General features: G+C 38.7%; 1 protein-coding gene across 3 annotated transcripts in view; it reads right to left on the reverse strand.

The window, feature by feature from the left end:
• COL5A2 (collagen type V alpha 2 chain) overlaps positions 1-25,761 on the reverse strand; it is a 129,565-nt gene that overhangs the window by 44,057 nt on the left and 59,747 nt on the right. For all 3 annotated transcript variants that reach the window (XM_026793398.2, XM_074548171.1, XM_005486948.2), the window contains 3 exons: positions 3,280-3,504; positions 1,837-1,850; positions 547-579 (listed from right to left, as the gene is read on the reverse strand). In XM_026793398.2, the coding sequence (XP_026649199.2) occupies positions 547-579; positions 1,837-1,850; positions 3,280-3,504 (272 nt within the window). The remainder of the gene's footprint in view (positions 1-546; positions 580-1,836; positions 1,851-3,279; positions 3,505-25,761) is intronic.

Raw genomic sequence — 25,761 nt, forward strand, 5'->3', positions numbered from 1 at the left:
AAATCAGTCCTTGAAAAGCAAATAGCAAGGCAGGACATTAAAGTACCAAGCAAGTTAAAAGGCTTTTTATGCAAAGGGAGAAAAAAATGTAGTAAATCTAATTTGCACTAGTTATCTTTTTCCAGTTTGGAGTCTTTTTATTAGCAATGTGAGCAAAATCTTAGAAGTATCACTTCTCCTCTAAAGAATATTAAATAAATAAGTGTTTAGGTTCAAATTATTGATTTTTTAAATCTGTTTGCTTTCACACTAGAAAGGAATAAATAGGTACTGAAATTATATTTCACCCCTTTCTAGATATTAAATTACCATTACACTTCTACAAAAATCTAACCATAAAAATAAAGATTATGGCAGAAGAACTAACAAATAACAAGAATTTCTAAGTTTACATATGTGAAACAGCATACTAATTCCACTCCTTTCATTCCTAGGCTGTACGGTTTTGTTGTATTTACTTCATTACTGCAATTCTGCATACTGCTTTAAAGCACTAATATGTGCACTTCTAGGATGTGCTGATGGATGAAGAAAATAGTGACTTACAGGTGGCACTATTCCAGGTTCTCCTTTTTGTCCCTGTAGGAAAAAAACACCAGAATATCAGATGCCTGAAAAGAAGTCCAAGTACAATTACCAGTACCAGTTTCAGCAATACCATCCCTGTGACTGTGATAAGAGTAAGGCTACCTTAAAAATACAACAAGACTCAATTAAAGTACCTGTGATAAATAATCCATATTATTTTAATGACTATGGACACTGATTAAATGTGTCCATAAATTAAAATTATCCTCTAGCTGCATAACATACTGTCTGAAAGAAGAATTAAACTAAAAAAGTATTAAACTTTTCTGTTAGAACTGCTAGAAAGTGCTAGAAAGTAGCACTGTTGTTTGGATGATTCATGTGAAATACAGAGCCTAGAGCAGCTTTTCGATTCCATTTCTTCAAGGTACTAAATTAAACAGGTATCATCAAATTCATGGATATAGAAATCCATCTGCAGCCTAGGGACAGGTTATGATACAATGATATTGCATAGCTTCAGAGTGAAGGACAACAGCAATTGACAATTGACTTTTCTTTGAGCTGAATGTGTTGACAATGATTATATCAAATTAACTGGGTTTAGACCTACTGGTGGTAACTGGTTTCTTAAGGAAAAAAAGGGGGCTTTGCCAAGATAAAAAATATCCTGCCTTGCTCATCAAGGAATAAATATAAGGTGGGTACAGTGCATTTATTTCCATAAACTAAAAGTTATGGATCATCTAAAAGTTATTTCAATTATTTCTTGCAGTTGCTTACTATCTTAGAGGCCTATTTATGGGAATGCCTTTTCCTTTCTTCTGTAAGAGCAAGTCTTCCCTTTGTTTAACTGCACACATGTGAGAAGCTGCCCACAGAACCGCGACTCTGGGCAAGGACACACGACTCCAGTGCCACCTCCTGCCCACTGGGCAGCTCAGCCTCAGCACAAAAACCAGTGCAATCTTTAACAGTTCAGCATCTCCTGACACAATGGTCCCTTCCCTCAGCCTGTGGCACTGCTAGAGGTGACACAACCAAACCACTCCAACTGGAATGCCTTTGATGTAGACAGCAGGGATTTTCAGCCAGGGGATTCTCTATATTAAGATCAGGATTTCTGCCTGCAGATCAATGTTTTTTTCATGTGGACTGCGATCTCCCTAGCCTCCAAGGAAGGCCAAGAGAAAGAACTATATGTTTTTAACAGAGATTATGTGTATCTTTTGTGATATGCTTCAAGGAGATGCATGGGAGTCTTTTAATGGTAGTAATACATTACAAAAAATGTAAAGGAAATCTTACCTTTCTTCCTCTACCTATGAGAAAGGACAAAAGACGAAAAGAGAAGAAATTAGTGATTTTACTCTGAGAGGCAGAATACAGTAAGAATTGAGTGAAGGTATTGCAGCTGGAGCCATCCCTGATCCTGGAGGCAGAGGGGATGGTGCATTACCTACAGGGAGCAGGGAGAGTTCCCAGGGACACACATACTCCCTGGTCCAGGTGTGAGGAATCACAACACTGTGCAAAAATGTCCTCTAATTCTCAGCCTTTTTCCTCGTTGCACAGAGTAACAAAAAACACTTTGGGAAAGCAGAGTATCTTGTGGAGGATTGTCAGATGCTGGCCTAATGACTGACAGGAAGTCAAGGGAAGCTCTGACTGCAACAATAACTATGGATGGACCCACAACATATTACATGGTATTTTTCAGAACACAGCGTTCACAGAGGGATTTTGGCCTTTTTTTTCTGAGGCAGGGGGAAAGTACCTGCACTACCATGGGCATGCATTCAGAGCCATATAGCCACACTCATGCACACAAAAATCCTTCAGAAGAATATTTTATAAATGCCTCAAATAACAATAAGGAATTGGGAATGTATCCATACTGCTTTTATATTTGCTGGGTGTACCCTGCTGCTGTTGGCCCAATGCATCCCAAAACAGCACAGGATGCACCATCTGTTTATTAATGCTCACCACATCTTGCTCCACTGCTCAATTACAAAAGTCCCTGCTTTTGTCTTTATCTCTACTTTGTTCAATATTAAGCTGTTCAACAGCAATTATATCTCCTGAAGAAATTATTATGCATTGAATGTAGCTCTAACAATTCAATACATAGTGTTTTGTAGCTTTAATTGCAAGGTGAAAAATTTTCTTTTAGGAAAATTAAGGGGGGATTCCTTTATCTAAGCTTCTCCAGGAAGCAAAGACTTAATCCTTAAGGTATGTAATAGAAAATATGCAAATAGGGAGTTAATAATACTCCATGCTTCTTTTATATCTCACAAAAGGATGCTTTCACTTTGGGGAAACATTTTACATTGAGTCAGCTTACATTTATTAGAGGGTCCCTGAATTGAGAAATTGAAAGAAAGCACTTATTATATATAGTTATGTATTCAATATTTATATATCTTAATATGTTTATTATATATACTTATCTTTCAGTTTCAGATGAACCACAAAAAGAAGCCAGAATTCAACCCCTCAAAATATCAAGATAGATTTCAGATCAACCTTTTAGCTCTAAAGCCATTTGGACTTATATGAGACTCATGGTCCAAAGCAAACTGTTTTGGGTTGGCTATGGGGCAGCCCAAGAGGGATGATAACTGCCAAGTAAATGCTATTTTCAGGCTTAAATTTTCACCATAAAAACAGCTTTAGGAACTTCAGTTTCACAAGGTTCCTAGTTCTTTGGGCTGCCTCTCCTCTCAAACTAGAAAAGGCTCTTACCTATGGTGGGGTCAAAGTCCCGTGGTGTGTGGGGACACACAGGACAGCACTCCCCCGGGGGCACCTGGGGGTTCTCACACTCCAGCAGGTCCTGACACTGGATTTCATCGCAAAGAATAGCTCCATTGTCACAGACACAGATCTGGCACGGTGAGGGCTTCCAAATATCCCTGTTCAGGTACATCTGTCCATTCTGAGTGCAGGCTATTTCTTCACCATCTTCTCCTGGGACAGAGGAGAGAATACACAGCATGAATCCAAGCATGAAAATCAAAGGAATGAGACTGGACAAGGAAGGAGCACATCTGGAGATGAGAAGCAGCATTAACTACAGAGAAAACAACAGACCAGCATAGATAAAGCTGATGTTAAGGACATTTAAGAGATGTGTCTTTCTTCTTTTACCACCTTATTTCTTGATGAGAAGGAAGTAAAATAGAGTCCCCAATTTCCCCACACTATCAAAGGAACTTTGCCTCATGAGTCTTTGAATGTCATTCTGCTCAGTGGGGTGTCACCTCCACCCTGAGGAGCTCCTGCCAATTCCCTGCTCCGTGTAAGTGCTGAGCACAGCTCATTGCAGAGGTCTGACATGGGACAAGAACCTGTGACTTCTGTCTGGAGCAGCACAGGCTGCCTGCTCCCTGCTGGCCTACACAGCCAGATGGGACAGGGCTCAGCAGCCCCAGCAGCAGCTGGGGGAAAGAAAAAGGACCATCCCATTTATTGAGTGAGGTTTATTTATTGGTGTGGGGGAATACCAGAACTGAGAATCAAATCTTCCAAACAGGACAGCCAGCCTCTGTCCAGAGGCAACAGCAGCACCCACCGCAGTGGTACTTGCAGCAGGGTCTCCAGCTGAGTAACAAGAGGCTCCTCACATGATTTATGTTCTGTTTTTATAACCCAGCTGGCCATGGCCCCACATGATTAACCTAGCACACACACAATACTGCCATGGATATATCTTAACTACATACAAATATCTCTTAGATATTTTAACCATATGAAGGACCATAACCATATATGAAAGACCATCCTTTGTCACTATTTTTATACAGGACCAGTATGGACTGATTATATGCCTACTCTATTTACTTATTCAAACAGCCACATTCACATTGGTACTGTTTTACCATATATAAGTCTTTGCCATTGTTTTCTTGCTGCTTTGTAGCCAAACACACTGGGTATGTTTGGATTTTTCTAATCATGAGGTGGGTATATCTCAGTATCTTCTCCTAAAATTAAAATATGTCTGAGAAAGAGTTCAAAAAACAAGTAAAGTAGAAAGTTTTGCTGGTGTATCCAACATTTCACAGAATGCCCTAGCAGCAAGAAAGGACTTTTTCATTTTGAGAAATGAAATTTCTCAAATATGAAATATTTCATCCCCTAAAGGAGCAAGCAGCTGCAAAACCAAAGAACCATCCCCAGGCTGTCCACCAACCATGTGTCACAACTTGCAAACCAAGAATCCCAGTGCCAAGACAGTGTGTGAGTCACACACAGCAAAGCTGTCACACACAGTCCAAAAATTATTGTCCTGACCCCTGAGATGCTCCAGAGAGGACTGATCTTACGTGGGTGGGAGGTCCATCTGACCACAGAAATGCCTCCTATCCAAAATATCTTTGAAATTGGACAATCTAGTTAAAACCACTAGTGAAAATTCTGAAACACATCTAATTTCTAACTGATACAAGACTGGCAGTAGAGTAAATTTTATACACAGGACACATCTGCCTAATCAAAGATCATAAGCATTGTTTGTTTAAGCAAACCTGTTACTAGTGTAAAAATTAACAGCTCTAAGCACAAAGACAATTTCACTGTTCTATATATTTCTGTCCTAATTTAAACCAAATGTAAACAGAAAATCACAAAGTAATAAATAGGAGCAGATTTGGAATTTCAGCTTCATGCCTCATCTCAAGCCCAGTTACTCCATCAAAGTCAAAGCTTGAAGAAAGAGAGCAGATGTGTCATTAACTGTTGCCTGCCATCACTAACAGCTTTTTAACACAAACTCAAATTGAAATTTTCACCAGGTCAGCTCCTCTTCAATTGCTTTATCACACCAACAGACTAAATGACTCAAAGAGGTCCTGCAGAAGCTCGGGAGGAAATGTTTTCAGTGTGAAGTAAAGACATCAACTAAGTATGCTGCACAGTCCATTTATGACACTGTGAGAATCATTTTCCAAACTGCAGATCGTATTTTGGAAACCACTCTTCTCATTTCTCCCTTGTGAGCATGACATAATGCACTGTCTGACATATTTAGCCTTTTCCCCCCAGATGTCTGGCATATGGTCTATGTCTTCTTTAACATATCACCCACAGAACTCGTTGTGCTGTTCAAAAGAGCAACAGTTTGCATAAATGAAATTTCTAAGTTATTGAGCCCAAAGTCAGCATTCTGTCATAACTTCAAATAAACCACATAGCAACTGCTTTGGCAAATCAGAGCTGAGCCAGATGGTGACTAGCTTCTGCCTGGGTCCTGCTCAGTGGCTGGGAAAGAGGCAGACAAAGGCATGGAGAAAAGCACACACCAACTTCTGAAAGCTACTAAGTCTGCTTCCCTATCAGATTGTAGATATGATGGCAATTAAAAAAAAAATCCAAATAAACAAGCCAAAACCAAAAGAAAAAAACCTACCACCTCGTAATAGTGTCAAAAACCACAATGATACATCTTTTGATAGCATCTGGTGCTCCAAGGCGTTGTTTTCTGCTGTGACTGCATTGCACTGAAAGAGTAATCTGGAAAGGGCAGCTGTTTCAAAGCCAGCTCCTTTCACAAGAACATTTTGACATTCTATTCCCAGGCCTGAACTGCAGGCATGTTATCCAGCTACACCCAGAGCAGCAAAGGCAGCAAAGGAAACCATTCTACCATTTCCTCTCTGCCTTGCAAATTTGCAGTCTTGTTTTAATCACAGAGACCAAGTTACAAACTCTTTATATATCACATGTTCTTTCCACCTCTACAGCTGGAACATTAGGTGCTGAGTGGCTTGAGAAGCAGCTTTGGAAATTTTTAATGAGGCAAAAGGGTCTGCTAGGCCATTAACCAATTCCTTTCTTACCAACAAAAAATACATCTCTAGTTGGTATTGGACCTGACTAAAGAACTGATAGGATTCAAACCCACCAAGTCTCAAAGCAGTCTAAAAATATAAAAAACAAGGTAGGAGAGATACCTGATGATACATTTAATGACTCATTAATCCATGAGCTTACACAACAACAAACCTTCAGAAAGAAGATTTCAATGCAAAGCACAGTACGTAAAATGCAATTTTTTTCTGCTGTATGAGTTGGAGTATGGCTTAACTTTAAAGATCTAATTTATCAGCAATCAAACTGTCAGTTACAGCTAATTTACCAGATCCAGCATCAGCAGCTTGGAAGTAAAATCCCATCAGGCACTGCCATACCCAGTTTGGTGCCGCCACTGAAGCTGTAATAATTACTGGGAGGGGAGGAAGGGGACAGGGGACCCAACACACCGTCCCAGCCACTAGATGGCTGTCAATGTCCATCAGTCATCATGAGTAAGTGTCAAAGGTCCTGCACAGACCAGGTGTGTAAAACCTCCTTTGGGCTGCTTGTGCTGAGCTTGTCTTCATTTCAGGTACATCCCTCTCAAGGTTAATTCTCAAGCTAACAGCAGGAAAAGGATTTTAAAAGACAGCATATGAAATAATTCCAATTTTTCACCACTTCATTTAGAAAGTAACACCTGAAAATTTACTGCTGCTTCATTTGTTGTTTAAAGTTCCTTCACATTGCTGTGCCCATATTGCTTTCTCTGATGCCTGGTTGCCATCTTGCACATGGAAAAAGGAAAGTAAGGCCTGGACATGGAACCAAGCAGAACAAATAGAAAGAAAGACAGAAAGGCAGAAATAAAGAGGGAAAATGACACCACAAAAATGTGCACCATAAAAAGTAGAAGCAGTGAACCACCACCACCTCAGCTGAGGTGATGGCAGGTATATGAAGGACAGGAATACATCTTTCAATGACCTACTTGAAGAAAATAAATGGTCTGAGCAAAACCTGCATGTGTGAGGGTTTTCTGCAGACATGAACAGCATTGAGTCATAGATGAAATGACAGGAAAAAGAAGAGGATTTGGCATTAAAGCAGCTCCATTTCATCACATTTTACTGGTCCTACCAAATGTGCTAATTAAAGGAATCTAGAGGCTGACAGACCTGCAGTGGTGGAGAACACAGTCTAACAAAAACAAAAAAGATGATGACTGGTACTGAAAGCAGTCTGCCAGTTTTAGGCTTTCGGCTGCCAGGAGGTGCTTCTTGATGCATAGTGTAACCAAAGTCCAAATCTCTTGCACTGTTTAACATAAAAAGACTGGAACAGAAGGGGTACAGATATTTAATGAAAAAGGGTTGGAAATAAAACTGCACAGGGGTCTTCTCATTCTCTCTCTGTCATCCTCATGCTAGGTTTGTGAAAAGCATAGAAAAGTATAAGATTACACAGATACAGTGGTTTTAAAGTTTAAAAAGCTAGGAAATGAAAAGCTGAGTTTTGAGATATGAATTACAAAAGTTAATCCTGCTGACTCACAAAGCAGAGGTGCAGAAGTAAATCAACATGAAAGATGATACGTGCTAGCAACCATTCTGCAGATGTACTGCTGTGTACAGACTGCCAGGACAGGGACAAGAGGAGCTTGGGCTTAATAATGGTTGACTGTCAGCCTGCTGCAACAATAATGTAGGGCTTGATCCAGATCCCATTAAATCAATGGGGAAAACCATTTACTTCAATAAGAATCATACTTTTTTTTTCCTTTTTTTTGGTAATTTTTTTTGAGTAGTAATCAAGTATTATCTTTTATATGACTAATATATATAATTTATAATACTAATATATATAATTACTGTGACTTGCAAATTACAATATAAACACCAATTATTCTGAAAATCAGATAGCTTTCAGGAGTGCTGACAAATACAAAATCTATTTTGCATTTGTTGCACAGAAGCAATTCTTGTTAATAATGTTTAACAGAGAGAATTCACATAAGTACTTTACAGTTACATACATGAGGATGAACCTGGAATACTTTACTAATGAAAGACTAAATTGATGCTCAATTCTGCCAATTTTGTGCACATAAGCATTTAGGAAGAGAAAGGGGTTCCAAATTACTGCCCACCTCTCTTGTAAAAAAACTGGCTAAGAACAAATCCCTTGCATTATACTTGTGGGAATGTACACAGGTACAAAGTTTAAAACACAAACCTGTAGGAAACCAGATTTCATCCGAACTTTTTCTTAGAAAAAGAGGTGGGAGAGGGTTAATCCATCCTCCAATGTTCCTGCTTAAAAAAAATCCTAGGGGATAATTTCCAAAGCTGACAATTAATAAGCCTTTTTAACAGCATTCCACAGAATAAAAGGTGTTGAATGCTTTAAAGTCCAAGTGAGTTTCAACGTGACTGAGGAGGTCAGCTCTCTAGACAAGGAGCTGCAAGACTTTAGAAAGAGAAAAGTTCCAGGGTATTCTCTTAAATAATGTAGATAATCTTAAAATATGTGTATTTTCAGCTGGAAAATTACAGGCTCAACTGCTTTTTCTGTGGAGGCCACAAATACCATTAAGTATGAATAAATACTGTGAAGCATCAAGGTGCAAGTCAGCTCCCAAGAAGATAATTGTTGAAATTGCTGTGACCATCAATAACGCCTTCCTAAAGCCATACACTGCATCTGGCCAGTTGCTTCTGCCTGGGAAGTAGTTCATCCTCAGATATTCACCTAATAAGAAAACCCAGCCTCCAAGCTCTAAACAGCAGTCCACAAACAGAAAGCAACAGCAGAACAATACACCCTGACCTGGGAGAAGAAATAATGTCTCAGGTAAAGGGCTCTCTTAGTGTGACCTGGCAGCTGGGGTTTGTTTCTTCCAGAAAATTGTCCCTAAATAAATAAATCTGTTTTCCACTCAGCATTGTGATTTCAATTTTGACTGAATGGAGGAAACTGAATAGGAAAAACTATGCTTAGGATACAGTTTAAATCATCCAAATTAATTGTAAATCAATATCTGAAGTATGCAACTGCTTCTACACTTACTTGGATGGAATCTATATTACCCTACAATGGGTTTGGTGGTCCATATCTCCCCTTTTTCTCACTGGTTCATGAATTTATGTCTCCATCAGAGAAGTTTTGCTTGCCTTTTTATGGATAAGTTTTCTTTCCAACACACAACAATTGAAAACAATGTTTTTATTACAAGATCCAACACATGCTGAATACAAAGGCAGAAAATACTAGAATCCCTTCCAGTGAAAAGACTTTCTCTCACCAGTCCCACGGGACTATCCAATGTTTATTACACTATTCTATTCCCTAAAAGCAAATCATGGTGTTATATCTGCATCTCAGCCTCAGTAGTCCTGAGCTGCTGAACAAGACTCAACCCTTGTACACACTCTAGACAAGGCAGGAAACTTTGCAGAAGCCAACTTGCTCAAAGTTTAGTCAGACCGGTCCTTTCCTTTTGGTTATCCCTGTCTTGGACGTGTCTATTTCAAAAGCACTCAGTTAAACTAACTTGTTAGTTATCCCATGAACAAGGTTAGATGTAAACATGTTTAACTTTGTTTTTCTCTGTTTTTACTTCAGTTCACAAGTAGGCTGGCTGGACACATTGGGTGCCTGCAGGAGAATTGGGTGAAGGAGGGAGCTGAAGTGCCTGATATGCCAGCAGTGCTTATACAAATACTCTTGGATGACCACATTCAAGCCTCCAGCATACAGTGGGAAATAAAATTACTTCCAAATGTCCAAGGCTGCACAGAGACTGTCATGGAGAGGCATTCAGGGCATGCCTGAGAAAACACTGCTGCAGATTTCAGCAGCTGGAGCAAATCAGTCAAAAGGCAAAGTTGGTAGCAGGGTCCTTGGTCTCTGCTGGAGCCCACACTGCCACAAACACCCTGCTTGGACTTTGTCATGCAAGGTAGCTAAAGTCAGTTCAGCTACTGCTGACTCAGTGTGGAAAAAGCCTAAACAAAGTGCTTATCATGGGCAATTATTCTGTTTATTATCTCAAAAGAGGCTTGAGGCAACAGAGATCATTCCGTTTTATAAGCAGAATGTTGGAGCACATTCTTGACTAAGGGATGACATTTTTAAGAGGAATCACTTCATTTGCATGAAGACAGGCTGGTCCCAGAGGAACATCAGATTCTTTTGGTGGGGAGCTCACAAAAAGAACACACAGCAAACACGTTTCGGGCAGTGGAGGCAGGGCCTGGGCTTGGCACTGCTGAACACGCACAAGTTCAGCAATGCGGGGATTGTCTTTAAAACTAAAACAAAACTAAACCTGCAAATTAGCACATTTCCCAAAATGTAAGAGGTTCAAACCTTCTGAAAGCAAACACACCCCAACAGTGGAAATCCTGCCCAACTTGCTGCTTCTGGAAATTTAAACAAATGTGATCAGGACATAATGAACTGCACATAATATTTCTAAACTTAAGTCTAAAATAGCAAGATTACAGTAAAAATGTAATATTATTCTACAGTCTATTTTGGCTCCCTTTCTGGAATCCATAAATGTTTGATTTTTATCTTTCCAAAAGCCAGACTTGGACTGCTGTGATTTAGTAAAAATAATGCCTTTTGGCTGTGAAGAAAATTCTCTCAGCTACTTCCTGTGCCATTATCGGTAAGACACAATTTCCATTCACAGCCCATTTGGAATCCTGTAGTAAATCTAGGGATAATTCACAAGAAGCCATCCTGGCTGTCCAGTCAGCCAGAAACCTATGACCTGAGGAACAAGCCATGTAGGGTAAGGTTGCACTCTGTCAGCCAGGTTCTGAAACAACCATCTCTTGGTGTTCCCAGCACTGATCCCTGTGGAATGTCACCATGATCCAGCCACCAGCTGGACTGAGAATTGCCAGCCATTACTCTGTGAATTCAAAAGTCCCACCAGTTTATCATTCACCCTGTTATCCACTTGTTCAGTACCATACTGAGTACTTCTCCAATTTTTTTATGGATGCTATGGGAGATGGTGTCAGAAGTGTTGCTAAACCAAAAGTAAACAGTGGCTTCACTTGTGCACCAAGCCAATCATCTCATAGAAGGCAATGAGATTTAACCAATTCAATGGAAAGGGGAAAATGCATTAAATAAACAGCCCCTAGCTCTGTCTGCTCCTCTCTGTACCCATCTATTCCAAATCTTACAAGCTCCCCTGTTCCAGTTTCACATATGCTCTAACACTCAGAGTCTAACTGGTAAAAGAGCAATGAACTGCAAAATAACAGGTTTGCCTTCCTTGTTTTGGAGGATTTAGCTCTTTTGAAGTCACACAAAATGCATATGGATGTCTTTTCTTATTATATCTAAGAGAAACACTTGCTGCTGCCCAAACACCCTCATTCTTTGAAGCAGTACACATCAAAGTTCAATAGCAACCTATCATTACACCCTGCCTTTTCCACAAAGCTATTCTACATTGTGGTTTGCGAAATGGACTCCTGTAATCCCCTAAATGCATCCTTGCTGGCTAATATCACCCTCTTTTTCAACTAAAAATAAAGATTTGTAATTAGCAAGAAAACTCAGTTCCATAATTAAAAATCCTTGCATTCCAAAAGGCTCAGCATTTCAAACTGGAGTGAAAACTACCCAGTGTCTGGGTGGAGTAGGAAGGTATTGCTGGAAAGCTGTACTCATAATATGCTGTTTGTACAGCAAAGCCATTCATTTGCTGAAATTCTGGGCCTCTAAGAAAGTAAAAAAGAAGAATAGTAAGCAAAAAGTCTGCAAAAATTTCAAGAACAAAGCCTCTTGTTTCTTTTCTGCCACCATTACCTTTACCACAGCTCAGACAGCTCAGTCAGCAACTTCTGGCTCCAAGCTGAGATGGAACAGACTTTGGCAGCCCTCAGGGCACCATGGCTGCTTTCTGCACAGCATCAGGGAGGAAGGGTCTAAAGGAGCACCCAAGTTTTCAAGTGTAATCCTGAAGATAATCACACCCATGTGCATGAGAAGAGACAGGGATTTGGATGTGTCTCGTGCCCAAGAGAGAGTTAAACTTATTTATTACTTACAGATATAGCAGCAATAAGCAGTTTGCTCCTTACAGTGTGTAAAAGGAACAATGTTAGTAACAAGTGAGTTGGGCTCAGCTTATCTCAATAAAGGTTTGGGATAAAAAAAAAATTAAGACTGAATACAAAAGCAAAACAATTAGTATTGCCCAAGAATTTTTCTACAATGTGGGTTATGGGTTTTTTGAGGGTATTTTTTGTTGGAGATCATTTCATTACTGAAATAACAAGGACAGTCCTTTTATTAGCTACATAACTTTTCTTTCATTCTAGGGATGTTTGAAATCACCTATTTCAGTCAAAAAAACCCCACTGGGATTTGCTAGAGGGAACCTCACACCAATAAAAGCCTTGTAAAAAAAAAATCTAAAACAAGCTGCGGAAAAATGTTTTCACTGACCTGACCTAATTCCATCTTTTTCATCATTTCTGAGTCATGAGACCTTTTCAAGGTTGCCCCAGCTCATCCAGGCTGGCAAGGGAAAACTCAGTTATTTAAGAGCAGCTTCCCCTCTAGCACAGGCTGGTGATTGTACAATGCAACAAGGATGACTTCAAGTAGACTCATATTTGCACCAACGTACTTTAAATCCCACTGGAAGAAGAACAGAGCTAGGGCAGTGAAGAACGTCCTCATTTCATTTTCAGAATGCTACATAACTTCATTACATTTTAGAAAGAATTTTAAGCAAAATACAATTTCTTTTTTGCCTTGATGTAACAGTGGAACATGACAACATTAACTTTGTAAGAAAAATCCCATGAAAGAAGAATTACAGGTATCTTTGCCACCATAGAGAAGACTCTATGTTACAGTATGACACACTGGATAATATTACATATTTTTATTTCCATTTAATTTTTAACTTGTCTTTGGTACTGTCCCAATTCTTGGTCCATACAAATGTTTTAAAAAAGAAAAAAAAAGAAAAGAAAAAGGTCAGCAAAAAGACATGCTATCCACCCTGTCATTTAGATGCATAGCAGTGATAAATGGATACATACCAGCCATTACTTAGCTCTGCTGCAGGATTATGGTTTCTGGGACAGAGGAAATGAAAGGCTTTTCTGCAGGCTCTCCTGCTCCTAACCATTGGACATCCTTCCATACTTCAGGGAGCAAGCAATATGAACTTTGTCAGGCAAATAATCCATACTAAAAAGTTTGGAATGAATTAAAATTCAAGTAGGGATGCCTAGTTTAAAACAAACCAGCCGTCATCACCTCCAGCTACTGTTTGCTTTGAACTTAATCTATTTAATATTTCCCTTACTTCCTCCTTTCAAAACTACTTCATCATTTTTCAGATCTTTTTAATTTTACCCTACTATTGTTTCTTTGATATGAACCTTTAAAAGCCCAAGGAGGCAGCATCCAAGTTACAATAACATTTTTTTTCCAAAGCAAAGCACTCTGAATTCTGACATCTTGTTGCACTATTTAACTCCCAAAGCAGAGCTAGGATCTGAAATTAGGTTGATGCAAATGCATAAAATACAAAAGAGAAAATAAAGCATTTCTATAAAAGAATGGAAACCTTTGTGTGGTTGAGAGATGCATCTGTGTTTAAGGGATGCAACTCCAGCATTAGGCTCAAAATACCTTCTAGGGAACAATCCAGGGTATGTGGGCATCTAATGTGACTATACCCCATTGCTGGTATCAAAACTTGGCCTTCCCTGCACTCAGTAACCAGTATAATCCACACAGGGAACCCTGACATAAAGCTGGGCTCTAACATGACCAAACATTGGGCTCTGAAGTGGAAATCACCAGCTGGAAGCCAGGAATCCTGCATAACACCTTTGACTCTGTCTAACAGTGGAAGTGTCTTAGTTTAGCCATCTCCAAACTTACATGATAGTAAGTAAAACAAATATTTTCTTTTTCCTTAGGGAAGAGGTTTCAAGAAAGAATTTGGCAGAAAGCCAGCTGAAAACCAGCTTTTTTTTTTTTTTTACTTAAGTCTTCAGTGCTATTAAATGATAAACCTTTGAGGACAGAGCCAATGGCATCAAAAGACACTTATTAATGTCAGTGGGCTTTAAATCCATGTAAAGCATCATTGTGTTACATTTAGAGGCACATGATGCATCCATCAACTCCTCATAAACACCTTTTGGCATAGTTTGTTTTGTTCTTCTCTCTAATGCAGGGGACCATTAGAAGTGATTATCTGTGGTACAAGAAATGCATCTCAAATTGCATCTTTCACACAGCGTTTAAGACTGCAATACAAACAACAAATAACAACAACCCAATCACTTGTTTGAACCTTACACTTCAGGACTTTCATAAACAACATAAAGGTCCTCTTTAAGGCCCTGTGGGCTCTGTTTGCACAAGGAATTATTGCTGGCTTTGCATTAAAACAATATACTGTGATGGAAACAGCAGTTTGGCAAACAAACATAATGCAAGTCCCTTCACCAAATCTCTGCAATATTTTTCAAATCACTCCCTGGGGAAGCTCAAATAACGTTTTGCTTGGTTCAGATAAACTCTAGCTTATCACAAGCTCATCAGAGTCTTCAGAGGTCTTATTTTTCCTCAAAATGTACCCTCATTTCCTATAGTTTTAGGTTCCTACATATTTTCATTTTCTTAACCACAAAACCCTTCCACTTCAACTTTTCCATTCAAGCCTCAAATTCTTTCTTTGAAAACTTTTCCCTAAGGAAAACCCATATATTTGGCTTATTTCAGCACCTCACACATCTGAGTGTTACACCAAGAAGGCACTTTAACATTACAATTCCCCATTCAAGAGCTGCTAAACAAGACTTTTTAGGTATTGATAATTCTGAAGCAAGAAGTAAACCACAACACCTTAAATAGACAATCATTTGACTGCTTTTTACTGTGAATGTAGAAATATTAATTCAGTTCAGCAAAGCCCAGAGGTAACAGTAAAGACCAATGCATGTTATCATCAAAGGACAGAAGTGAGACCATTATCTTGGTTCTTCAAAGTCTGTAAGATATGTATGTTCAAGCCCTTTAAGTGGTGGCTTTATTCCCTGGGTCACTACTTGCATTTTATTGTAAAGCAAGACTGGAACATCTCTGCAAATTAATGTGTTTTCTTCTACCTGATACTTCAATTCAATTAATCAGTCAAGAATGTTCTACTTCAGCCTTAGCAGAGCTTTTGAAACAAATCTGATCTTTTAGCTCCTTTAGAACTTTATAATCACCAAGGGTACCACCAGAACTACTCATTTTTCTTGAAGAAAAAGGCTGGAAATATGTTGCATTCACACCTAATTTGAAGAGCCAGCTTTGAGAAATCTGTAGCTGCTCCAGTTAACGCCAGCTAAAGATTTTGACTTTCACTCCCTTGCTCAGGAGCTGTTTTTCACATAGATACCTACCTATTGGACAATTCCCAAAGGATTAGAAATAGCTGGCATCTATCCATAAAGAGGATTGTGACAATCTCCAGAATGCGATGTCCTATTGCTAGATTTATTTACATTAGTGAAGAAATGCAATATTGCCAGTGCCCTGCCTCACTAACTCCTTCTCCACTGGTGGTCTGGGCTAACACAGCCTCATGCAGCCACTGCCAACAATCTTTTCTGCAAATCAGGCTAAACATGTCATCACTATCTTATATTATCACTAATCCTACAAGGTTGGTAGGCTTGGAATCAAATTCATTAAAGGATTGTTATAGTCAAGTTTTCTCAAATAAAATGCACTGCGGGGCTTAAGAAGTGACAATTTCAGCCCACTAAAGATGCACACTAGCACTCAAGAGAGATCACTCTGAGGGAGGAGTGTACCACAGTGGAGGCACAACACATGAGAGAGACACAACTGATCTGCACCAACACTGAGGCAAGATATGAGCAAGGAGCCAGACTGTATCATACGTGCAGTGAGACGGAGCTCTGCATCTCATCGCAGAACTGCCTCACCTGTGTGCTGCACCCACACCTCCCAAACACTCAGTGAACAGCCAGTACTCCAAAACAGCTTTCACCAGCCCTGAGGTGCAAGGTAACTTCTGCCTGAAGGAGAGCAGCGATGGAAATGCGACGCGCTGACACACCAAAGAACATCTCCTTGGGAGAGGGCTTTTTGCCTGGCTCCTTTCAAAACTTCATGTGAGAGTTCAGGCTTTCAGCAATGTTGCAACACATAGGAGATGAATGTAACAAAGCAAATTGGTACTCACAGACCACCCACAAGCAGCAGGCCTTCAGCACTGAGCGGGTAACATCATATGAATTAATTCTTCTCTACTTCTATTCACCAGGGTCTTATTCAATGTTTAAAGTAAAATCCTTCACAGCCTGTGCTCTCCTAACCTCTACCTGTTGTCATGAACCTTACTTTTACACATGGTAAAACAACAGACAGAATTGCATTAAGTGAGCAAAACAGAAGACCAGACAAATTCTCACAGACTAAATACACAGAATTTGTGTGAAGAGCTAGAGTTGCACTGAGGTTAATGGATCAACATTCTCACTGACACACTCTGTTTACCACTGCCCTTCAGCACAGTCACCTGTGCACCAGTTTTTAAACAATAAATTGCAGCAATTTAAAAAGGCACAGAATAAGACACATGACCAAGTGTGGTCCTCTGTGCTGTATCCCTGAAGAACTACCAAAACATATGAACTGGGAGAATATGAAAGAATATGGCTTTTTGCCTCTGGCAATAAAACAAACACACATAAATCAGTATCAAAAGGGAAAACCATCCTTCATAAAGCTCATCCTTATCATGTCCATAACTGCACCCCTTTATATTAAAGGGAGCAAAATATTTTTGTAGTGATAAGTTTGACAAGAAAAGATAATAAGCACCTTATTGGAAACAGATGGTTTGCATTGCTATGCTATAGATAAAGTTGTGTCAGCATTTCCATAAAAGGCCTCCCTGTTTCCAGCAGTTTCCAGCTGGCAGGCAACATTTCTACCTCAACAAGCAAGATAAAATCACAGGAATAACCTGGAAAAACCGGGGGAAGAGTAACCCTTGAGCTAGTATTGGAAAAGAGAGAGGGGAGGTGTTTAGGGGGCAGCCTGGGAGAGGGTGTGAGGGTAGCCCAGCAGTTTTCTGACAGAAAGGAGTGGCTGTGCAGGGCTGTACCTCAACCAGCTGGGGTGGCTGCTCAGGCACTGCTGCAGTGACCTCACTGACACAGAGCCCCAACCCACAGCATCCCTGTCCTGTCCAAGATGCACTGGACACTAAGCTATCTGTGCCCAGAGATGCACATACTATATATATATATTTTAAGAATAGTCCACAACCAAGGATAAGACCTGTTAGAAACCAAAAATAACACAGATAAGACCGCTATTTGGGTTAGTCCTAAAAAAAAATTCCAGTAAAAATCTCTGTCTAATGGATGAGCCAGCACAGATTTCATTACTGCTGAAACAAAACCCAAGTTAACAATTCACACTCAGATACATTTTGTAAAATATTAGTTCAGCTTTGTCCTTCCCAAAAGCATTGACTGCTTTGATCTAGAACTGATGATTACCCAGGATAATGTAATGTATTTTCACTAATTTTATCTATTGAAAATCAATGATTTTGAAGACATAAGAAAAAATAATCTAACAATGTGCCTCTTACTGTGTTCTAGACCCAACCCAGAATTTAATGTTATAGTTTATACCCCCTTAATTTAACAATTACAAAAATGCTTTTTAGCTTCAATAAATTTGGATCGGGCTCCTCTTTGTACATTTACAATTCACATTGACTATCTCTCTGCTCTTCTGCTAGAAGCTTTGGAGTATTTGAATTTCCTCCTATATTTGGATCACAAACCCTTTCTTGACAAGGAATATGCTCACTGCTTGACAGGGAAATTTTTGACAGGGTTTATTCGCGGTTGGCGAGCTGTTTTGGTTTTCTTACTGTTGTAGAAGGCACTGGAAATGAATAATAAACACTGTCAACATGACAGATTAAATTTGTATCAGATGCCATGAGCTATTGCAGTTATTCTCATATGTAAACCATGAAAATGTACAAAGTGCAACAAAAGTTGCACCACCTAAAGCTAGGTATTCACTTTATATAGATATATAAATATTGAATTACATATTATGCAAATTACATGCATGAGAGTTTTGATAGAGAAATTTCCCCAAGAGGCAATTTTCAGAAAATTGAAGACTGTTGTTTTTAGGGTTTAGCTGGGGTCATTTTGAAAAAAAATTTGAGTGAATGACTGATGTAGCTGAGTATTGATCTCTGTGACATCTCAGCCGGGGTGTAGCCTCCTCTGCAGTCCTGAATCCATAAACGCAAACACAAGAAATTGATACAAATTTGTGTTTGGTTCCGGGTGCGTGGAGAATCTTCCCTGTGGAGGTACTGTAGAACAAACAGGGAGAAGCTTACTTTCAAGATCAGAAACACCCCACTCTGCACACCTGATAAACCTGATATTGCATAGAAATCACTCTGATTAGGTTTTAGAAATCAAATTAGAAATAAATTTAGAAATCCAGTAATTTATATTATGCCAAAACCATAAACTTCTTTTGGTACTATGAAGTATACCTTCATTTTTGTAAATTATCCAGTCATATGTTAGAAGATTATTACTTGCCAGAAATGCATCAAAAAGATTCTGGGATGCAAAATATCCTTTCAGTGTACTAGAAGAACAATGCACGTTAAATACTCCCAAATTCCACGTTTGGCTGCAGCACTTTGTTAAAGTTACAAATACATTGTGCTCGAAGCAAACCTCACTCTGAGGCATTCCTTGGATATCAACACTTGAAGAATATAAACAGCCTTGTTGTTTCAGGGTCCCTTGTACTCTCGATATTAAGCAGAGCAGTGCAGTTGACGCTCCATACAGTCTACAAATCAAATATAACAACTTACAAAAGCATGTAGCTCACAGGCTGCTTGTTGCACTTCATAAAATCTTGCCAACAAATCAGAAAGGTGACTGCTGAGTGAGATACAGTTGTGGCATTAATAAAGGACTAATCATAAATAAGAAATGTCCATTCTAAGAAATAACCTTGGCTAGCTGCTGAGCCTGGCCATTGAAACAGGATAAAAGTCTTAGTATCCTTTAGGTTTGAATACAAAACCCAGAAATACCTGCACTTGTTAGTTTCTATTCCATCATCAGAAAATATACAATCTCTATATATAAAACAAGATATCATTTGATAATAATGTTTGCAAATAATCAAACTGAAATTATTACACCATAAAAATAATTCTTAGACACCACCATTTATTGATTTTATTATATAACCTGTCAAATTAATTGAAAGCTTTGGTTTGGTATAGATCACCTCTGTATGCTCTCAGGTACATCTGCAGAAGGCACATTCTCCATAATGACTACACAGCACCTAGTAATTACATTTTTACATTTCATGATCTGATTCAAACAATATTTCAATTTATGCTGCTAATCTAATATTCTCTTAATTATTATGTTAGTAGGCCAGTCACTGCTCATTTTTAAAGAAATAATATTAGGTATGCAATTAGAGCTCAGCACACCAATTGGATTTTGAACATATTGAATTGTTTCTCTCAAAAATAATTGAAATTCTGCATAATTTCTTAGTGTGTTTTCTTATTATCCATAATGTAATTTACTTGAGAATTGTGCCTCATCACACTTGGTTTAGCAGCTCTTCCAGGACTCTTATAACTGGAAAGGAAGTTATTTGTACTGGAGCTGATCTCTGAGGCCTTTCCACAGATCCAGGTAAATATCACTGAAGCCCAAGCACTGAATCTCACTATAAGAGGCAGTGCAACCTCCCAAGTTATAATGGCACCCAGGATCCCTGGCCACTATTAGAGAATAACAAAATTGTAGTCAGCCTTTGAAAAACTCCCAAACAATCATAGGACAAAATTTCAACTCAATGTGAATATTTATTTCATGTAAAAATTTCAAATTCTAAATAACAGAAATCACTGCTGAGCTTTAGCACTGAAGCACTAAAGAATAATAAAGATTTTGTCTTGTTAGGAAATGAGAGTGGGGATACCAGAAAAGACTCTTCAGTCTGCATCTCTGAGACCCCAAGACTTCCAGACATGACATTGGATCACACCAGACATACTAGACCCCACTGACATTATCCAGAAGCACAGATGGGAACCAAGTGTCCACAAGAACCTCCCTGAGAGACCACATTCTCCAGCTAGATAGGTGAGGAGCCACCAAAAAAATAAAAGGTACCTTGAACAGTTCTGGAAGAACTAGGATAATGAGGCACACTACATTTTTCAATAATGATGTAATCAATAAAAACAAAGAATAATGAGCTTGAGGGTAAAGTAGTGAGAGGGAATGAAGTATGAGATAAAAGGGTCAGACAATGGATGGTCTAACAATTACTTTCACCGCCAAATGCAAGAACCCAGTGAATAATCTTTCAGAAATTTAACAAAGTGCTACCGAAATTTCTGTATTTATATTTAGACAACATGATTTATTTTTACTCCAAACTGTATAATTTTATAGGATCCTTTATTTCTATGGAATAAGTAATTCACTCAAATACTTAGGAAGAATTATTCTTTAAATACGGGAGAAAAGTTCAGGGATGAATCCCATGGCCTACAGATAAACACCATACTGTGATATGATGTTCATATAGTGAACATCACTTCACAGTGGTGAAATTCCTTCTTCAGCACTGACTGACCACTTATGACCAGTAATAAACAAGGACCCCCAACCTTTTGTCTTCACTCTGTATGTGTATACATATATTTTTATCTATATTACCATCTATAGAACTGAGCAATGTTTGTTCCATGTTTGCCTTTTAAAACTCCAGTTCCAACCTGAAGTCATACATAGCAGAGACACTAAGAAGTTATTCAAACAGCGCAAGGTTCAGCCTTAACACATCTGTCTTATAAGGCTCCTTTCAACATTTACAAACTTTCCCATCTCCACAAATAAGAAATCATTTTAGCCCAATGCCAAAGATGCCACCTCAGATAATAAAAGAGGGAAGCCAGATTTCCTCACTTAATCACAATGATCTGTGAGAATACATGGTCCAGGATTTGAAATCCAGGTTAAGGTTTGTGGATGTTGAAAAGAGTCATTCCTGAGCATTTTCATAACCAGTGATTTCTACAAATTTCTTAGCACACAGGGCAACACGGGATACCCAACCTGAGCCTAATTTGCAGTGCCTAACAAAGCAGCCCTAAGCGATAAATTCCATCTCCTGCTGAGTCAATTAGAGAGCAGCAGGAGGATATTTAAGATCTGTGGAGGAGATCTTACCTGCCCAGGCAGATACAGTTTCTCCATGGACATCTCCAAACACACCTGCACTCTGCTTGCAGGGTGAGCTCAAGCCTGGAACAGTTCCAGCACAAATCCCAGAGCAAGGCTGGAATGGCACAGAGCCAGCAGGATGCTGAGCCCCAGACTGCAGCAAGCCAGCAGCTCCTCTGGGAGCCGCCTGGATACCCAGGCCAATGGAACAGCTTGGAGAGCCAGCATATTAAGCTTTATGAAATAATTAGTCTCTAATCACCAAATCGGACTGGCTACTTTTTTCCCTACCAGTGACGCTTTGGTTGTAAAAGCTTTCATACATGTAAACTGGTTATTTTCAACAAAACTGCCATTTTTTAGATTGTCAGCATATGCTCTGCAGGATGCTTTCATCTCAACAGTATGAGTCAATAAAACTGAAATACTGACATCTACTTCCATAAAATGCAGAAACCAAGACATTGACCTGTGGCTATGAAGACCCACTGGGAATGTCAGATCTCACAAAAGGGTCCAAAAACAACTTGACAAGAATGAGAGGTAACCAATGACTTCTTCATTATACCAAGCAAAGCATATTGTGCTCTGAAATTGATGCACCATTGCCCGTGCTGCAATAACGGACAAGTCCCTTTCTAAATCAAACCCTAAAATCTGCCTTAATTATCCTTCAATGATTCTCATTCTTCATGAAAATCTGTTCTAAAAGCTTTAAAACTGATTCTTCTAACAAAGCATTTCTGAAAAGCAACTAGACTTAAACTAGTTTAAACTACCATAATTGTGTTTGTTTAAGGTAAGATTAACTCAACACCTTCAGACTTCTATTCAATTATTGCAGATGTATTTCTTGGCTCTCAGATCCCAAGTGGTTCAAAACCACCTGTACAGCAATTCTTTCATTTTCCTTCAGTGGATGACTGGTAAACCTCTGATCAATACTTTCAATAAGCACTTTCACATAAATTTCCGTCCTCACAGAAAGCTTGCCAAACACAAGAGACAAAAGAGCTTCTGTGCAACATTTTATATCTATTTTTATGCCACAGGAGATCATTTTTCTAGGCTGAAAGTGGTAGTTTCCTGCCAGATCCACCCACTCATTCTGTAGCTTCTCATGGTGAACACTTCAAAATACCCAGAGGAGGAACTCTGGTTTAAAACAGATCAAAGAACTTGATCTAAAAAAAATATTGATCAAAGTTTTGCAACCTGAAGTTCCAGTACACATCAATCTTCTGCATCAGCTCTTCACCCCAACACACATGAAAATTTCCCTCTACAGACCATTACTGATGCTCAGTCTTTGATTTTCAATTTTTAGTCCATTTTCCTTGATCTCTGTAAATTTAGATTGCTTCAGTTGCCCCATCATTAAGTGTAATAAATATATCTAGAAAAGTTCTACTACCATTAACAAATTATTTAGAATAAAATTTAAGAAGTTGACTACATCAAATAAAAACTACCCTTTTCTTGTGTGTGTGAGTGTGTGTGAAGGAGCTTGAAATAACACTTTGAAAAACACTTACCCCATGGCATAAGCAACTTTTATGTTATAGGGATCCCTCCACAGAAGTTACCCATAACTTAGGGTCAAAAAGGAGGCAGCACATATCAGCTTTTTTTGTACTGCAAATAGGTGGTGAGGGCTTAAAATTTAAACGCATTCCTCAAATTTTCTCTGTCTACAGCACATAGCATATTTTAAATTATTTACTCAATTTATTTGCAATCTTCATGTCTGTTGTAAGCATAATGAATACATGCTGAGATATCCAACAACAACAAACCAATCATCACTTGCCAGAACAACTTCAAAGCTCTGAGACATGTAGTGAAAATCAAAACGATGCTGCAGGAATTTATTTTTCAGACTCTTCTTTAGACTTTTCTTTAGAGCTTTCTAGCAGCTCTGCCTTTTAAGTGCTCTGTCTCATATGGTGAGGAGAAATACGTCCTGCTGCTATTTACTTATCTTCTGGCACTGGCTGCTAATCACAGCCAGGCTGTGATTCTGGTATTTCATCCCTAGGACTCCAGTCAATCCTACTTCAGAGAACAGGAGAATCAAACCCATTGCACCCCTTTCCATTGCTGGATGGTCTGGAAACCTGAAGCAGCTGTATCAGATACGCTCCTGCACTTAACAAGCACATTGCTCAAGATCTATTTTATTTGTTAGGAAGTGGCCTCAACTGTTTTTAAAAAGTACTTTCATACATCTGCCAATAATGGTAAACAGCATAAAGTAACACGAGATTTCTTCTTCTCTTCCCATTATAAGCAAAACCCAGAATTATCTCACATTTACAAAGAAATTCTTAAAATATGGATTTGAGTCTAAACCAGAATTTTTTAACAACCCAAAATAATAATTTCTGTAGGCAAGACAAAATCTAAATTACTGACACAGTGGATTATTTAACTGTTTACCAAAAGATACATACACAGCAGGATGTGCAGAATCTCTTCTACAAACTTTTTCACTTGAAGCACCACCATGCAACAAGGTTACAATGTACATTGCTGTCCTCAGGTGAAGGTTCTGTTCAGGAGTTTGTGATTTCAAGGAATGTGAGCCAGTGCTTTTCTTTGTCTTTCCATGAATTAAAACCTCTCAAAAAATTTTTCTCCATGACTTATGCATTACATTATTTTATAATATCCTGCTCTGTGCAGGATAGCATATATAATAAATGGAAAACAGACACGATCACTCTGGGATTTCATTCATTCTGAATTTTTTATGGATTTATATGCATTAAATTTCCTTCTGTCTTTCAAAGAGGCCAGTCTGGAAATGTACCAGATTCAACTTACTGTATTTAACAGACATTTTGTTCATGTTCTGACCAGTTTAAAAAAGTGACACCATAATAATATAGGAGGCCAGGACCAAATCAGGATGGTAGGGCAGTATTTTTAAAAAATTCAAACTAATTTGAGAGAAGGCATCAATATATTTGTATTAGGAGTATATTATATTATCGTAAATAATTCTTTTATCCTAACTATTTTGTATTTATCCAAGTGTAGCAATACAATGAGGCATCAAAGACAGAAAACTTCCTGACAGGAAAGACAACAAAAGTGGATTAGGGGGGATTCCTGGAAAAGATTTCTTTTTCCCTGTGCTTGGATGGTGCTGCTATCATGGCCACCAATTTCTAGCAATACTCAATCCAAATACATTTCTTAATATAATCAAGCAAATGTCTTTCCAATCACTTTTCCATTGCAACTTTTACAGTCTTAGAAATGTGTCTACCAAACTTAAATTTACAAAATCATTCATATAGCTCTGTGAGCTACAAGCAAATACAACTGTTTCCTTATCAAACCCAGAGCATATTAAATATACTTATGAAACAGGAAAAATACATTTAAACCCAAATTATTTAAATAGTTCCTTAAACATATTTCGAAATGGATTTCATGTATCCATTATTAATGTACAGAGGTCCCCTAAGATAACTACAGCTGTGTATGAAGTGCATAAAATGTAAATGCAGCTGTGTGTCCTGGCTGAAACCAGGTGTCCTGACATCCCAAACCTGGGCCCTGACCAGATGACATCAGAGCTCCCTTCTAAGTCAGCCCCTGGCACTTCTTCCCAAAAAAACTCAGGGCATAAAAGCAAAGAAACCTGCCAAGATTGTGGAAATTTCTACTTTTTCCAACACAGAACTGAGATGTACACAGGAGATATTCCTCAGCCCCTCACTTTAAAGAAAGCCAGAGGAAAAAGCAATGTGTTGTTTGCAGATTTAAAATGCTCTGCAGTACACTGCACTCCCAACATTCTTCAGGGCCTACATATTAAAAACTGCTGAAAAGCCATTATCCCAGGGATCAGTTGCTCATAGCAAATATCTGTGTGTTTCCTTTCCTGCAGTCACTGCACCCCTGCCGTTCCCGTATATTTTGTACTTGGAGAACTAAATAAATACGAAAGAGTGATAAAGGGAAATTCCTGGCAGTGATAATTACTAACTCAAGCATGGGGAAAAAAAATATCTACATTTCATGTGTCTTTATGACTGATTACATCCCACCATACTACAAAAGAACTAAAGTA

This window comes from Zonotrichia albicollis, chromosome 10 (genome assembly GCF_047830755.1).
Source record: "Zonotrichia albicollis isolate bZonAlb1 chromosome 10, bZonAlb1.hap1, whole genome shotgun sequence".
Classification (NCBI taxonomy): domain Eukaryota; kingdom Metazoa; phylum Chordata; class Aves; order Passeriformes; family Passerellidae; genus Zonotrichia; species Zonotrichia albicollis.